This window comes from Hyaena hyaena, unplaced genomic scaffold (assembly GCF_003009895.1).
Source record: "Hyaena hyaena isolate Hyena2069 unplaced genomic scaffold, ASM300989v1 scaffold_130, whole genome shotgun sequence".
Lineage (NCBI taxonomy): Eukaryota > Metazoa > Chordata > Mammalia > Carnivora > Hyaenidae > Hyaena > Hyaena hyaena.
The window spans coordinates 1,726,353-1,744,891 of record NW_024080762.1 but is presented as its reverse complement, the minus strand read 5'-3'; the positions used below and the strand labels follow the sequence as shown (position 1 = coordinate 1,744,891).

Sequence of the window (18,539 nt, the reverse complement as noted above, 5' to 3'; positions counted from 1 at the left end):
ACTTTCCTTGAGGCAAGAGTCATTTTGGAGTGATGCCAGTCCCTGTTAGGGCTGCTTGCACACTGCCAGGCTCAAGGCACCACTTTGGATGGGCTCTAATCTAGAGTATACTGGAGGGGGCATTTAGGCAGGAAAACATGGGGGCAGGATGCACTGTTAGCAAGCTAAGTGGAGAGTGTTGTTGCAGTGCTGGTTCTCATAGGAGCCTGTATATATAGACTGGGGGACAGGGAGGGAAATGGCACCCACCAGTTCTTCTGTTCTTGTAGAAGTCTGCCAAAGATCCTCACCTCTCCAGCACATATTCTGAGATTAGTAAACAAATATCCTTCCCAGATACCTCATGCATTTTTGAAACTGCTGCTGCTGTGCTGTATCTCAGCAAGGCTGTTTGTTCTTCTGTCTCTTTAAGGGTGAGGGCTCTACTCTCCCATTTCTCTCAGAGCCAACCCACTGTTTTTTAAATTTACTAGTGTTAAGCCCCACTGATTGTTCCTCTGGTTTTCAAATCCAATGCTATGAGGATTCGTCTTCCCCATGTAAGTACCCCATTCCTGGGGTGTCCGGCATAGGTCCTTCCCATCTTTGTGCCCATGGAGTCCCTCTCTCCCACACTGTCCTATGGGCCCATTTAGCTCCCACCACAGCTCCTCTCTTCCTACTCTCTTCAATGTGGCCTCTTCTCTACATTTAGCTGTTGAGAGCCTGTTCTGCCAGTCTTTGGGTCATTTTCTGAGTTATTTACACTGATGTGGTGTTATCGAGTTGTATCCATGGGATCAGGTGAGCTTAGGATCTTCCTATTTCACCATCTTCAAAGGAAGTTCACATCACCTGATTTTTGAATGATAAACCGACTTTATATTCATAGACTAAAAACCAAATTACCACAAAGTTTTTTTTCATTTTTTACCATTAACACAGATTTAAATGCTAAGAGATTTTTATATATATGCTAATATATTTTTATATGCCACGATATAGACTGACCTGGGATTTTCCTTTATTGTAATACCCCTTCATGTTTGACTTTAAGGTTTTGCTATCTTCATAAGTCAGTTTGGGGAAAAAAATTATGAAGTATTCACTCTTTCATCATTCACTGGCAGGATTTATAGAAATTTGGTGTTGTTTCTTTTTTAAATATTGGTAACTAGTTACTTAAGAAAACATCAGGCCTAGAATTTCTTGGTGGGAAGATTTTCAATTACTGACTCTATTTTAATTGATATGACTCTTCAGATCTTCTATTTTTCTTAGTTTAAATAAATACTCAAATTTTTTAGCATCAAGGTATCCATTAACAGCCTTTAATTTCCTTTTTAGTGTATACAGTATTTGTAATGATACATACATTTTTATGATAACAATTTGTTTTTTAGAAGTTCTTTTTATTGATCACTCTTGCTAAAAGTTTATCCATTGTTTCAGTCTTTCCAAAGCACTAAAATTTGGCCTTGTAGGTTTTATTTCATTTATTTGTCTTTATTATCTATTTATATCTTCTCTATTATCTACTGCCTTTGGATTAAATATGCTGAGGTTATTTTTCCCCATCTTATAGAGTTAGAAGTTTAGATCATTTCTTTCTTTACATCCTTTCTAATTGCATGTATTTAAAATAGTGATAGTCCTCTAAACACAACTTTTGTACCTATTCACAGTTTATCATTTAGTTCAAAATATTTTTTCATTTTTATTTTAATTTATAAGAACATTGTTTAATTTCCAAGTACTTGAAGATTATCTAGTTATCTTTATGTTGAGTTAGAGCTTAATATCACTTGGGTCAAAAAATGTACTTAACATTTTCAATCCTCTTGAAATTGGTAGGGACTTGTTTTATAACCCAACATACAATCAATTTTCTCAACTGTTCCATGTGCACTTGAAAAGACTGCAGGAGGGGAGCCTGGGTGGCTTAGTCAGTTAAGCCTCCGACTTTGGCCCAGGTCATGAACTCACAGTTAGTGGGTTCAAGCCCCGTGTCGGGCTCTGTGCTGGCCACTATCTCAGAGCCTGGAGCCTGCTTCTGATTCTGTGTCTCCCTCTCTCTCTGATCCTCCCCTGCTCATGCTGTCTGTCTGTCTGTCTCTCTCTCTCAGAAATAAATAAAACATTAAAAAATATTTTTTTTAAAAGAAAAGACTGTAGGGTTCTGTACACATCAACTAGATCAAGTTTTTTTCATTTTATTTTCCTATCATTTGCATCCTTATTAAATTTTTGTCTGCTAGATACTAAAGCAATAATAAAGTCTCTTCTAATGTTAGAATTTTTGGGGTGCCTGGGTGGCTCAGTCAGTTAAGTGTTCAGCTTTGGCTCACATCATGATCTCAGTTTAGGAGTTCGAACCCTGCATCAGGCTCTATGCTAACAGATCAGAGCCTGGAACCTGCTTTGGATTCTCTCTCTCTGCCCCTCCCCTACTTGTGCAAGATCTCTCTTTCTCTCTCTCGAAAATAAATGTTAAAAAAGAAATAAATAAGGTTAGAATTTTTATATCTCCCTGATGGGATGACCATTTTATCATTACAAAACATCTTCATCTGAAATGTTTCTTGCTCTAAAATACACTTTAGTATTAGTATAGGTACACCACGTTTATATTTGGTAGTCTTTGCAAACAAATCTATCCTTTTGCTTTCAGCCTTTCTGTATCTTTATATTTAAGAATGTTACTTGTAAACAGCATATCATTGAGATTTTTCAGTTGGTTTTAACTTAGCCTTCTAACTGGAAGTACCTTGCCTATTAACATCTAACGTAATCTCCAATGTATTTGGACTCATACCTACCAATCTGCTACGTATTTCCTTTTCTGACCTAATTTGTTTGTTCTTCTCATTTCTTGTCTTCATTTAGGTTAATCAAATATTTTTTGTTTTTCCATTCTCCCATCCTTATTAGCTTTTAAGACATGTATTCATTTGCTATTCTGTTAGTGGTTACTTTAAAGACTACAACAAATATCCGTAACATATTTATAAAAGTCTAATGTATTTTGAACACTTTCACCACTTCCGATAACCCAGGGACTTTAGTATAGTTTAACTCCATTTACCACAACTACCTTTTGTGTTGTTATTGTTGTCAGACAGTTTAATTCTATATAGTTGGCCTTTAAACAATGTAGAAGTTAAGGACACAATTTCCTATGCAGCCAAAAACCTTCATGTAACTTTTGAATCCTCTAAAATTTAATTACTAATAGCCTATTGATGACAGGAAACCTTACTGATAACATAAACAGTCAATTAACACATTTTTGTATGTCATGTATGTATTATACATTGTGTTCTTATAATTAAGTATACGCCTAAGAGAGGAAAAAATGTTATCAAGAAAATCATAAGGAAGGGGCACCTGGGTGGCTCAGTTGGCCAAGCATCTAACTCTTGATGTCAGCTCAAGTCATGATCTCATGGTTCATGAGATCAAGCCCAGCTTTGGGCTCTGTGCTGACAGCCTGGATCCTGTTTGGGATTCTCTGACTTCCTCTCTCTCTGCCCCTCCCCAGCTTGTACACTCTCTCCAAATTAAATATTTTAAAAAAAGAAAATCATAAAGAAAATATATTTACATAACTATTTATCCACAAATAAGTGGACCCATGCTGTTCAAGCCCCTGTTGTTCAAGGGTCAACTATATATTTTAAGTGTTACATTATTCTGTTTTTAGTCAATATTCATTTAGACTTACAAATATTATTTACTCTTTGCATTTTACTTCATTCTGTCCTATATTTCTGTTTCTATCCAAGATCACTTTCCTTCTGCCTGGAGTACCTCCTTTAGTATTTCTTTTAGTGCAAGTCTGCTGGTGACATATTCTGAATCTTTGTCTGGAAATATCTTCATATCATTTTCACTTTTTTTTTTAACGTTTATTTCTTTATTTTGAGAGAAAGTGTGCTCGTGCACGAGTTGGGGAGGGGCAAAGAGAGGTGAGAGAGAATCCCAAGCTCTGTGCTGTCAGCAAAAAGCCCAACATGAGGCTCAATCCCATGAGCCATGAGATCATCATGACCTGAGCCAAAATCAAGACACTTAACTGACTGAGCCAACAAGGCGCCTCACCCCCATTTTCACTTTTGAAACCTCTTGTTACAAGGTACAAAATTCTGAGCTAGCTTTATTTTATTATAACACTCAAAACATGCCAGGCCACTGTCTTTTGGCTTCCATCATTTCTGTCAAGAAGCCAGTTGTTTTTTTCACTACTGTTTTAACAGTGTGTTTTGGGTTTGGGGATTGTTGTTTGTGGGGTTTTTTTTTCCTTTCAGACTGCTTTTAAGGAATTATTTTTTCCTTTCATTTGGAGAAGTATCCATCTGGTGTGTCTTCCTTCGTATTTATCTCGCTTTATATTAAAAATGGTTCATGAACCTGTGACTTGATGTGTTGGCCACTATCTCTTAAAATCTTGCTTTTCTCTTATTCACTTTCCTTTCTTCTTGGACTCCAATTACCCACATTTAAGAACCTTTCATCTTTTCTTGTATGTCTCTCATGTTTACCTCTGTATTTCCCCATTCTTTTTTGCTTTCTGCACTTACAGATTTCTACTGACCTATCTTTTAGCTCACCAATCTTCTCTTCTATGACCAATATGCTGCTGAGCCCATCTTTTGAGTTTGTAATTCCAATTGCATTTTTTATTTTTAGAATCTCCATTTGCCTCTTTTTTTAAAATGTATTATTTCAGCTTTTTGATGAAAAAATTTCTTTTTATCTATATTTCAACATACTAGCTAAAAAAATTTTTAGGGGCGCCTGGATGGCTCAGTCAATTAAGTGTCCGACTTTGGCTCAGGTCATGATCTCATAGTTCATGGGTTTGAGCCCCGCGTTGGGCTCTGTGCTAATAGCTAGCTCAGCGACTGAAGCCTGTCTTTAGATTCTGTATCTCCCTCTCTCTCTGACACTCCCCTGTTCACGTTATTTCCCTCTCAAAAATAAAATAAAAAGACATTAAAAATTTTTAAAAAAATTGTTTTTAAGTCCAGCTCTGATAATTCAGTAACAGGGTCATCTATGAGTCTACTGATAGTGTCTATATGTTCTTTCTGTCTCATTTTTAATATCTGATATTATGTATAGATAAAATATAAAGGTTCTGGATGTTATCTCTCGTTAGAGGTCTCACTGCGAGTGTAGGATATTCAGTAGGGTCCCTCTCTGAAGGCGAATCACGGAACTCCAATTTTTCTTTCCTTAGCAATGTGAAACTGCAGAAAACTCTATTAATCTTTTTTCCAGTTTGGCTTCTTAGCCTTTTACCCTGTGTAGCTTAAGAATTCAGAAAAATGCCTTGAGGGAAAAAGCTCTGAGTTTAAGGGTTATACCTGGATCAAGATTCCTCAGGCCCTGGCAATCCCAAATTCCAACTTTTGTCTCCACTGCCCTATGGATTCCTAAAAGTTTTGCTGATTTCTCTGGCTCTTAAATGTGGTCCTCTGCCTGGAATCATGGTTTCTTGTTCTACAGCAAAAATTGACAAATTCCTACTAGGAGAAAAACGTCTCACAGACATAGATTCACTATCCTGCATTTATCTTCTCTCTAGGATCTACACTCCAACAAAAGTGCAACCTGCAAGGGCAGCTCTCTGATGTGCAGCAACACTTTTTTCAGTTGTTCTCAGCATGGGTAATAGTCTGCCACAAACTATTTCACCTAAGCCCAAATCAAATGTCCCACCTCATTATACTTTAAGCCTTAAAGAAAATTTCTCTTTGTACATCTTGCCATAATTTGTCTACTAATTTGGAACAGATGCAAATACCGTACCTGGGTTGCAAACAATACACACACACATTTATATTACAGTTCAGATTTGTATAGTATTGTTACAACTGTCTGTATATGACTAGTAAGTAAAAATAAAGTGATTATATAGCAATAAAAGCCTGAAATCTTTCAAAAATCATTGCTTTCTTGAAGATAAAGTGTCAAAGTACATGTTTAACACTTTTTAGATCTCTGTGGATCCAAGTAGAACTATATAAAAACACCAACTGGGCTGGTGAATTTTGCTGTTAATGTTAAAAATCTTTAGTTATAGTCTACCACTTTCAAGGCAATTTCTAAAGGACTGATGACATTTAATGAAATGGCAAATCTTTAAAAGCAGTGTTTTAATAAGCTGTCAGTTGTGAAACCAGTTTAATAGCTCTCCCAAATAGTAAAGGTAAATACAGTCCCAGGAAAATCAAATCAATTATATATACATATCCCTATATATATGTATGCCGGATCATGACATAAAGTGTATTTCTGTGATTTGTGATCAAGAAGTTTGAAAAACACTGCTCCATAAAACCATCAAAGAGGGCCTGCTTTCTTTCATGAGGTAGAAAAGACCAATAGATCTGTTATTTACTACTCATAGGTGATAATTTCTTACCTTTTTAGAGCACTTGGCTGTGGTTTTCAGACAGCATTTCTTATGACAAGCGTATTTGCATACTGAAAAACAGGTTAAGAATGTAGCACTTTAAAAAGCCTGTACATCAATGATAAGAACTTAAAAAGTTTACAACTTTATTTTGGACATAAAAAATTTCTTTAAATTTGAGACTGCTATAATATCACATATATATGTTTTGTATGGTATTAGAATAAAAAAATATTTTTTTAAATATTTTTTTATTTATTTCTAGGAGACAGAGAGAGAGACAGCGTGAGCAGGGGAGGGTCAGAGAGAGAGGGAGTGACAGACTCTGAAACAGGCTCCAGGCTCTGAGCTGGCAGTCAGCACAGAGCCCGACGCGGGGCTCGAACCCACGAACTGCGAGATCATGACCTAAGCGAAAGTCGGATGCTCAACTGACTAAGCCACCCAGGCGCTCCAGAATAAAAAAATATTTTAACCCATTTTATTTAGAAAACTGAAGTTGAAAAACATGCCTAAATTTCTAACTACTGTCTAAGACGAAAAAGTTTTTCATCTTTCATGACTGCCTGCTCCTCCTTCCTGCATCCGCCATATTCCTACAGAGTATTTTCTATCTTTCTGACCTGACTCACAAATTCTTTATGCTCTCCTAATATACCTGGCTCTGCAACCTGCTAGAGTGCCAGAAATACCTACTAAGAATAATCTAAAGAGTAAGAGAGACATTACCACCAAAGACCCTTACTGAAATGAAAACAAGTTGGATAGCACATTAAGATCTAAGAAAGGCCTTATTTATTTATTATCTTACGAAGTCCAGAATAGAGCTGAGGAATCAGAATACAAATAATTATCAACTTTGGGAAAAAAGATATAGAAAAGTTTCAGAGGAGAAATTATTCCTTGGAGCAGGAGAGAAGAGGAAGAGGGCTGTTAGGCAGTTCAAAGTGGGAAGAAGCAGTGAGAGGAGAACACTGAAAACATATCTGACCACTGTCATTTTGCTATACCAGCTTTAGCTCCTCGATATCAACACCTAAGAATCCTTTTTTGAGCTCCTAAAACATAACTTGTGAGGTCTTCAAGACCGAGATCAAATAGGGGAGGCTATATCATTGTACTGGTGAAATCACCAGTATAATCACAAAGAAAGTTAATTCTATTTAGAAATCAAACCAAGCCCACCCACGTCATAAAAAAAGGGTTTTTTTCTCCATTTTCAGTTTTAAAACACAGAGACATTTATACCAAAACTACTGGATTCAGACTAACATTAAATAAGTCAAGTTAATGGCCAACTACTTCTTATTTTGCTTTTACTATAATTTTTTAGATTATCAATAAGAAAATGAAAAAGAAACCACTGTTGAACGATAGAACAAGTCAACATATCTAGTAATGGTGATTCCACTATGGTGAACATGATTTTTCATCCTTGTGCTACAGGACACAGCCCTTCCTAACATTTCGTTCATTCAATTCTAGCCCACTAGTAAACAAAACCTCACAGAATAACTGAAAGCACCACAGTGGCTGTATGGCATGACAGGAAAAGACTCTTAAGGTCCTCTATAAGCCAGCACCCAGAACCAAGGTAACCTATAGAAGAAAAGTCTCTATTCACATTCTCAGACTTATATACTCCAATGAGAAGATTACAGTAAAGGAGCTCCTGGGTGGCTCAGTCAGTAAAGTGTCCAACTCTTGATTTCAGCTCAGATCATGATCTCACAGTTAATGAGATCAAAGCCTCACAGTGGGCTCTGCCCTGACAGCATGGATCCTGCTTGGGATTCACTCTGTCTCTGCCCCTGCCCTGCTTGCTCACTCTCTCTTTCCCTCTCAAAATAATTTTTTTTTTTTTTAAGAATATTACAGAGGTGCGTGGGTGGCTCAGTTGGTTAAGCATCTGACGTGATTTCAGCTCAGGTATGATCTCACAGTTTGTGAGTTTGAGCCCCATGCTGCACTCTGCGCTGACACTGTGAAGCCTGTTTAAGATTCTCTCTCTCCCTCTCTGCCCCTTCCCCACTTGCCCTCTCTCTCAAAATAAATAAATAAAATTTTTTAAAAAGTTTAAAAAAGAAGATTACAAGTAGGAAAAAAGTACTTTTTTGGTTACAGCCTAATAATATTTTCATTAATTCATCTGCCCATCTACCCAACAAATATTTATCAAAATTTTTAATACCAGAACTGTTCTAGGCACTGGATACATAAGATACATAAGAAACAATTAAGTTTTCTGACCTTATAGGTCTCTGTAGTGGGACAGCCTGACAAACAATAAAACAAATACTTAACATAATCTTGGGTGGTGATAAGTGCTATGAAGACTATTAAGCTGAGGAAGGGGAGAGAAAATTAAGGAAGTGAGAATTAGGAGACAGAGTGACACTTAGGTACAACAGTAAGGAAAGAGCTCTCTAAGAGGTAACACTTGAGTGAAGACATAGATTAACTGATATAGTAAGTCATACTAACATTTGGGAGAAGAGCATTTCAGATAAATTAAGCTGCCAAGTACAATGACCAAACAACACTAAATTTTGGCTACAGGGAGTAGGTGACAGAGTACAGTGAAATGAGGTTAAAGAATCAGGAAGTGTGAATTACTGTTTTATGTTACAAAAGATATAAGTAAACCTAGAAAAGAGAAATACCAAGTGGTTAAAAAAATTTCTCAAAGATCATTCATACTGGCTGAATAAAAATACTGTGTGGTAAAAGGGTAATTGTCTTCCCTCAGAAGAGCTCTTCCTCTTGCTTCAAGGAAATACAAATTGGCCCCTCAGGCTACTAAATGTGGATAAAAAACCTTTGGAAGAATGGCTTTTGCTGGTGAGTCCTGAGAGCAGGACCCATATCCTTCTTAGCCACAAGCTTAAAGTGGGGCCCCTGGGACCTAGAGAAGTCAGCTCAGGTCTCTGGATTTTATTTTGCACTTCAAAGAACAGAAATATGGGTGTCTCACAAAGTACGTGTGTTCTGCCAGATGTGACAAGATTTTATAGCAAAAATGAGGTTTATAGTGAAATGTCTGGAACTGCTGCAATAAAGATGGATGAATTCCTTTTAAAAAAAAAAAAAAGATCACTCATACTTACATTTGCAAACAGAGGCTCGGTCCATTATCCATATCAAAGAAGAACAGTACTCACAGTATGTAGGGATGCTATACTGGGTGGCCTTAAAGATATGACCATTGTGCTCTTCCACCTGAATAAAAAATATATATGTAGCATTTATTTTAAAGTCAAAATAGCAAATGCTGCCCTACCATGGTCAGCCAAATCCTTCAATCCCCTTTAAGTCTTCAATGGGCATTTACTACAGGAGTAAGTATGATCTTCTGAGAAACTAAATAAAGGCAATTTATGTGGTCCCTATTTTCAAAAAGTTAACAATCTAGTAGAGAAACAAGACCAATTTGTATGAAAATAGAAAGCAATGCTACAAACATATAAAGCTGTCTTAGGTAACTCCGAATAAGCATTTTAAATTATAAAAAGCAGTGGTCCTCAAATTTATATTTTAGCCTCAAGAGCCGTTTACACTTTTGAAAATTAATAATGACCTTAAAGAACTTCAATGTGAGTCATACCTATCAATATATACCATATTAGAAATTAAACCTGAGGGGTGCCTGGGTAGCTTAGTTGGTCAAGCATCTGACATTGCCTCAGGTCATGACTTCACAGTTTGTGAGTTCCAGTCTCACATCAGGCTTGCTGCTATCAGCGCAGAGCCCACTTTGGATTTCCTGTTGCCTCTCTCTCTCTCTCTCTCTCTCTCTCTCTCTTCCTCCTCGGCTCCTGTTTGTGCTCCCTCACTCTCTCTCAAAAATAAATAAAGCATTTAAAAATATATATTTATTTAAAAATAAATTAAGTATTTTTTAAGTATTCAATTCACTTAACATTAACATTAAACATATCACATGCTAACATAAGTAACATTTTTATGAAAAACAACTATATGTTTAAATCAAAGAGGTGACAAGAGGGGTATTATTTTACATTTTTGTAAATCTCTTTTCTGTCTGGATTAATTAAAGAAACGTGGATTCTCATATCCATTTCTGCACTCAATCCATTGCAGTATGCAGTTTAGTTTGAAATACTTGAAGAAAATCCACCTTCATACAGGTATGAAATTGGAAAACAGAAGAATAATTTAATTGTCCTTTTAGATAAAAATATACCATCGGAACTCTATAAATAAAATCCAAAGTCAATAAACTGATGAACAGATAAATAAAATGAAGTGTATTTATGTAATGGAATATTTTTGGTTATAAAAAGGAATACTGCACATGCTACAACATGGATGAATCTTGAGAACAGTATGCTAAGTGAAAGAAAACAGACACAAAAGGCCAATATCTTACGATTTTTTCCCCCAAATGAAATGTCCATTTAAAATCTACAGAGACAAGAAAATGGATTAATGGTTGTCAGGACTGAGGGAAGAGAGAATAGGAGTGACTGTTTAATGAGTTTGGAATTTCTTTTGGGCATGAGGAGGATATTCTGGAATTATATAGTGGTGATAGTTGCCATATACAGTCAATCTACTGAAACCCACCAAAGCCTATAGTTTAAACGGTTGAAATGGTGAATTTTAGGTCATATGAATTTTCTCACAGTTTCATAAAAGGCTAGATCTGTTTGCAGTTCAATTGTTCAGCGATGTTTTTTGAAACAACCATCATATGCAACTACTGCATACTTCCCATATTCCTATTTGGAGAAACTGCCTTGATTTGTGCTAAGTTGTCAGCAGTATAATCATGATTCCTTTTGTGTTAACTCAGTGAAAAAGGAAAACAATGTTTATTATTATGAAAATAGTGTTAATTTCGCAAAATCCCTGAAAGCATCTCAGAAACCTCTGCAGATCACACTTTGAAAACTACTAAAGAGTTTATATAAGTACAGAAAAAGCATAGAAGCATATATATCATATGGTTAACTACAATGATTATCTCTGCTTAAACACCCACTAATAAATATAACATGAAATAATAAAAAAAACTGTAAGTGAAAAACTTTAAAACCCTCATAATGGACATAAAAATAGACCTACACAGAGAAAAGATTCAAAATCATAAAGATGTCAGTTAAAGTAATCTAAGTTAAAGTGCTACTAGATTTCTCCCCCTCTTGAATTCAGACAACTGAATTTAAAGTTCATATGGAAAAATAAGAATAGCTAGAAAAGATTTATAAAAGAAAACTGGGGAAGATTTAGCCCTGCCAATTATTATACATAATAAAAGCTCAATAATTAAAGTAATGTGGAATTGGCTCGTGAATATTCAGACCAATTAAGGGAACAAGATAAAAAGATCCAACATAAAAGGGAAAATAAGAATGTAAAAAGGCTAACATCTTGGGGCATCTGGGTGGCTCAGTTGGTTACACATTGGACTCTTGGTTTTAGCTCAGGTCATGATCTCCTGGTTCCCGAGATCCAGCCCTGCAATGGGGTCTTTGCCAACAGTGCAGAGCCTGCTTGGGATTCTTTCTCTCCCTCTATCTCTGCCCCCCCCCTCTCTCAAAATAAATAAACATTAATAAATAGACAAAAACTGCAACAGAAAAAGAGGCAATGAATATAAATGTACATGTCACAGGGAAAAAAATCTAAATGGTACTTAAGCATAAGGAGAGATACTCTAACTCACTGATAATAAGAGAAAGGCAAACTAAAACTATAGGGAGATAGGATAGTTCATATCGTCCAGACTGACAAAAATTCTAAAAATTTAACTATGCACTTTCATATTATTGTTGAAACTGAGAAATGAGATAACCCCTTCAAGTAATATAGGCAGAATTGTACATTATGTATGACCAGGATTTCCAATCCTAGGAATCCCCATCCATTCTCTCTCACATACATATAGTTTTCCATTGTACCATTATTGTTTTTAACAGAAGAAGACTAAAAACAATCCAATGGTCGAGAAAGGAATATCAGACAGCTGTAAAACAGATTTCTACGTACAACTGTGTATTAGTTTTCTATTGCTGTTGTAACAAATTACCATAAACTTGGCAGTTTAAAACAACACCCATTCTCAACTTCCCAGTTTTATAGGCCAGAAGTCAGACACAAGTCTCACCAGGCCAAAATCAGGTACTGCCAGGGCTACATGCCTTTCTGGATGCTATGGAGAATAACCTATTTCCAATCTCATTCACATTGTTGGCAGAATTCATATCCATGCAGTTATAAGATGGAAGTCCTATTTCCTTGCTGGCTGTAAGTGTTCTCAGCTTCTAAAGGTCATTCACATTTCACAGCTAATGGTTCCCCTTTCTCCATCTTCAAAGCTACCGACAGTAGACTGCATCCTTATCACGCTTCCTCTTGCTCTGACTTCTTCTACCTATCTCTTCCGCATCTTTCTTCAACTACATCTCTCTAAGCCTGGGTGGCTTAGTCAGTTAAGCGTCCAACTTTCGCTTAGGTCATGATCTCGCAGTTCGTGGGTTCGAGCCCCGCGTCGGGCTCTGTGCTGACTGCCAGCTCAGAGCCTGGAGCCTGTTTCAGTCTGTGACTCCCTTTCTCTCTGACCCTCCCCTGCTCACACTGTCTCTCTCTCTCTCCCCTAGAAATAAATAAAACATAAAAAAAAAAAAAAAAAAAAAAGAAATATAAGATGAATTCAAACTGGGGAACAATACTAAAAATAACTGATATATGTTCTTAACCAATGTCAATGCACAATGAAACCTAAAACTAAGGAACTGGTCCAGATTAAAATAGCCTAAAAAGGCATGACAACTGAATACAACAAAGACTTTTTGCTATAAACAGACAATACTGAGACAATTGGTGAAAACTAAATAAATCTAGGTGAAGAAATATAGGGTCTTTTACTTCTCCTGCAAAATTCCTGTAACTCTACAATTATGTCAAAATGAAAAGGGGCCAGGGTAGAGAAGAAGGGTAGAAGGGGTATGGAGAAGAGACAGGAGAGGAAGGGGAAAGAAACTCAAATGAAATAAGAACAACTGTCAGTGAGAAGATAAAAATGGCTAGAACATGTTGGTAGAGAACAGGGAGAAATAAGGCTGGACAAGAGTGCAGGAGAAACCATGCAGTCCTTTGCAATCATTCATGCATTTACGCATTCAATTAAATATTTATAGATGCTTACCATGTACCAGGAACTGGAAGACACATTTGGTTGTACAAAAGAATGCTAACAACATCCATTACGCAGAATTTATTTTAATATAGAATTGCCAAGCTCTAGCTGGGCAGATGACTATCTATTCCAGCTTCTTTTGCATCTATGAACAGTCACGTGAGTGGTTCTGGACAATGAAATGTGAATATAAGTGGTGTGTGTTACTTGTAAGTTATGCCTAGAGTTATGGCTCTGTTGCCCTTTCCCTATCTCTTCTGGCTGAGATGCAGGCCAAGAGACTAAGACCTGAAGCAGTGACTTTGAAAGCAGGTACTGAGGACAGCAGATGGTAAAAGTTCCACAGTACAATGGAAGCAGAAAGAAAAGAGTTATTAAATGTTTCTGTATAAAAGGTGTCATGGAGGATGGAGGAGGTAATGACTGAGTTAAACACACAAAGTTGAGCAAAGGCACAAAAATGAATAGTATAATTAGGGAAAAGTAAGTACTTCTGTTTAAGGTGAGAAATACACAAAAATGGCCTTCAATAAACTGCAAAACAAATACTCAACCATCTTTAGAAATTATTCAAAAAACGTTCTATGATCATTCAAAATCCAATTGCTAAAATTCAGGGAAGCAAAACTGAATTGTAGTTTAATTCAGAAAGCTTATATATTAGTAACTATATTTATTCTATGTCAAGAAATGATATGTTAACCAAAGATGGTTAATCTGCATGAAGTTTACAACAAGGGCACCTGGGTGGCTCAGTCAGTTAAGTGTCAGACTTCAGCTCAGGTCACAATCTTGTGGTTCATAAGTTCGAGCTCCATGTCAAGCTCTGTGCTGACAGCTCAGAGCCTAGAGCCTGCTTTGGATTCTGTGACTCCCTCTCTCTTTGCCCTCCACCCCAGTGCTCACACTCTGTCTCTCTCAAAAATAAATTTAAAAATTAAAAATAAATAAAATTTTTAAAAAACAAACAAAAAGTTTGGGAAGATGGTGGAGTAGGAGGACTCTGAGCATATCCTGTCCCACATTCAGGTCAATAAACAAGAGAGTGAACTGAAGACAGGGAGAACAATTCCACAAGATACAGAGAAGAAGCTGCATCTGAAAGGTTAGGAAGGTCAGAAAAGAGGAGGGAGGCTGCCCACAGAAGGGAAAGAGCTCCATGTGCAGAGACGGCAAAGAAGTAGCCCCTCACACCAAGGCAGCTCACATGGGGAAGAATAATCCCCATAATGTTTGGGTTTTTTTTTTTTTTTTTAATTTATTTTTGAGAGAGGGATAGACACAGCATGAGCAGGGGAGGATCAGAGAGAGAGGGAGGTACAGAATCTGAAACAGGCTCCAGGCTCTGAGCTAGCTGTCAGCACAGAGCCCGATGCGGGGCTTGTACCACGAACTGTGAGACCATGACCCGAGCCGAAGTCGGACGCTCAACCAACTAAGCCACCCAGGTGCCCCACCATAATGTTTGGTTTTAAAACCCAGGAGGCATTGAATTCGGTGAGTTTGGAAAAACAGTGGGACCTGCAGCCTGGAACCTTAAAAGTCAGCTGACTCAGCACGGGGTAAGCTAGTGGGGGGCAAGTGATAGCTGGGTTACTACTATCTCTTAAAGAGATGGTAACCTACACAGAGAGACAACATAAAAACAGCAGTTTACACAATGCTGGGGGCAAATGGGAGACAGATATATTAACACTGATTTTGGAGTGAGCTGGGGGACTTCTATGATAACAAGGGAGCTGGCAATCATCATTTTTCTCCCCTGGCCCCCAGCATAAACACAGAGCCACCTACAGGATGAGAACCTGCAGACACTGGGAGTCTTGGCCCAGGGCTCAGGGCACATTTTGTTAAAGCTGCATGCTCCCCACCCACCCACCACGTGCAATGCTGCTACCATACACTTCACCCAATAGCACCCCGAGCCACAATCCTGCATCAGGCCCAACCACACCCAGCCATCATTGCACTGCCACACCGAGCCTCATGTCCCCAGCCATGGCAGCATTTCATGGATCCATCATAAAACTAGTGGCCCAAGGCCAATGTTGCTAACAATGCACCCTGCTCCCAAATTCCCCGGCAGACATGCCCTGTCAGAGCTGGCCTGTCTGATTCCCCCTAATACCACAGAGAGCATGCACAGCACACAGAGAATCAGTGCAGATGATTGCAGTGAAAGGAAAAGTGACTCAGACACAACAGCAGGGATATTTTCTCTCGAAGCCACACACAGAGAATATTCTCTTGAAGTTCCAAGTTCTGATGAAGAGGGAACACTGCACTGCAGAGCATTCTAGCACGCCCTCTTCATAAAGTCACTACTTTCAAGAACAGAAGACATAGGTAACTTTCTTGACACACAGAAAGAGACACAGAGAGGCAGACAAAATGAGGAGACAGAGAAATTTATCCCAAATGAAAGAAGAGGACAAGACCTGGTAATACAGATATAAGTAACAATGTCTAATAGAGAATTTCAAGCAGTGATCATAAAGATACTCACTAGACTTGAGAAAAGAGTGGAAAACATGAGTGTGGCCTTTACCGCAAAGATAAGGAATAACACAGCAGAGATGAAGGGCTCAATGAACAAAATGAGAAACACAGTTGATGGAATGAACAGCAGACAGGAAGAAGCAGAGGACCAAATTAATGACCTAGAAGACAGAGTAATGTAATCAAGCTGAATAAAAGAAAGAACAAGAATTACATGAAATGAACAGACTTCAGGAAACCAGTGACTCCATCAAACATAGTAACATTCTTATTATGGAAGTCCCAGAAGAGAGAGAAAAGGGGGTAAGAAAATTTATCTGAAGAAGTAATAGCTGAAAACTTCACTAATCTGGGGAAGGAAAGAGATACTGATCTCCAAAGGAGGCACAGAGAATGCCCATCAAAATCAACAAAAGCAGAGGCACCATGGGTGGCTCAGTGGGTTAAGTATTTGACTCGGGTTTCGGCTCAGGGCTTGAACTCATAATTTCATATCAGGCTCTGTGCTGACAGTGCAGAGCCTGCTTGGGATTCTCTCATTCTTTCTATCTCTCTCTCTCTCAGCCCCTCCCCTGCTCACTTTGTCTCTGTCTCTATCAAAATAAATGAACTTAAGAAAAAATCAACAGAGGGCCTGGGTGGCTTAGTCGGTTAAGCATCCAACTTTGGCTTAGGTCATGATCTCACAGTTCCTGAGTTTGAGTCCCACATTGGGCTCTGTGCTGACAGCTCAGAGCCTGGAGCCTGCTTTGGATTCTGTGTCTCCCCTCTCTCTCTCTGCCCCTCCCCCCCCCACACTTGTGCTCTGTCTCGCTCTGTCTCTCAAAATAATAAATAAATGTTTAAAAAATTTTTAAATCGGGGCGCCTGGGTGGCTTAGTCGGTTAAGCGTCCGACTTTCGCTTGGGTCATGATCTCGCGGTTAGTGGGTTCGGGCCCCGCGTCGGGCTCTGTGCTGGCTGCTGGCTCGAAGCCTGGAGCCTGTTTCAGTCTGTGACTCCCTCTCTGTCTGACCCTCTCCTGCTCACGCTGTCTCTCTCTCTCTCTCTCTCTCCTAGAAATAAATAAAACATTTAAAAAAAAAATTTTTTTTAATCAACAAATGCAGACCCACAAACCATATTGTAATTAAATTTATGAAATATAGTGATAAAGAAAAAATGGATTAAATCGGTGGTAGGGATAAGGAGTATACTTGTGATGAGCACTGGATATTGTATGTAAGTATTGAATCACGATATTGTATACCTGAAACTAATGTACCATTGTGTGTTAACGAACTGGAATTAAAGTGAAAACTTACACAGAACAAAAGAATAGCTTTCAAGACTTTATAGTCATGTGTATATAGGGGTATACATGTATATGACAACATAAAAAGTAATTTAAGAAATTTGATATGTGTATAAACAATGAATAAAAAAAGAAACTTCAAAATTAAATCCAAATATGCAGCAAAGGCAGTCCTAAGAGGAAATTACATTGCTCTCCAGGCCTATTTAGAGAGATTAGAAAGAGATTAGAAAAAAGAGATTAGAAAAAGTGCAAGTCCAAAATCTAACAGCTCACCTAAAGGAACTAGAGGCAGATCAACAAGAACGCCATAAACCCAGTAGAAGAAGAGAAATAGTAAAAATTAGAGCAGAAATAAACAACATAGAGACCAAAGAAACAACTGAACAGATCAATGAAACCAAGAATCGGTTTTTTGAAAAAATAAACAAAATTGACAAACCTCTAGCCAGACTTATCAAAAAGAAAAGAGCGAGCACCCAAATAGACAAAATTATGAATGAAAATGGACTTATTACAACCAACCCCTCAGAAATACAAGCAATTATCAGGGAATACCATGAAAAATTATATGCTAACAAATTGGACAATTTAGAAGAAATGGACAAATTCCTGAACACACACTCACTACCAAAATTCACACGGGAAGAAATAGAAAATCTGAACAGACCCATAACGAGTGAAGAAATCGAATCAGTTATCAAAAATCTCCCAACAAATAAGACCCCTGGACCTGATGGCTTCCCTGGGGAATTCCACCAGACATTTAAAACAGAATTAATCCCAATTCTTCTCAAGCTATTCCAAAAAAATAGAAATCGAAGGAAAACTCCCGGACTCATTTTATGAAGCCAGCATCACTCTGATTCCCAAGCCAGACAGAGATCCAGCAAAAAAAAAGAGAACTACAGGCCAATATCCTTGATGAATACGGATGCAAAAATCCTCAACAAGATCCTTGCAAATCGAATCCAACAGCACATAAGAAGAATCATCCACAGTTGGGATAGAAGGAACCTACTTAAACATCATCAAAGCCATCTATGAGGAGCCTTCAGCTAACATCATCCCCAATGGGGAAAAACTGAGAGCTTTCCCCCTGAGATCAGGAACACGACAGGGATGTCCACTCTCACCACTGTTGTTTAACATAGTGCTGGAAGTCCTAGCATCAGCCATCAGACA

General features: G+C 37.9%; 1 protein-coding gene across 3 annotated transcripts in view; it reads right to left on the bottom strand.

Annotated features, from left to right (window-relative positions):
- The window catches only part of MYO9A (myosin IXA), a 233,627-nt gene that overhangs the window by 57,099 nt on the left and 157,989 nt on the right, over positions 1 to 18,539 (bottom strand). For all 3 annotated transcript variants that reach the window (XM_039237839.1, XM_039237840.1, XM_039237841.1), the window contains 2 exons: positions 9,508 to 9,619; positions 6,410 to 6,471 (listed from right to left, as the gene is read on the bottom strand). In XM_039237839.1, coding sequence (XP_039093770.1) covers positions 6,410 to 6,471; positions 9,508 to 9,619 — 174 coding nt within the window. The remainder of the gene's footprint in view (positions 1 to 6,409; positions 6,472 to 9,507; positions 9,620 to 18,539) is intronic.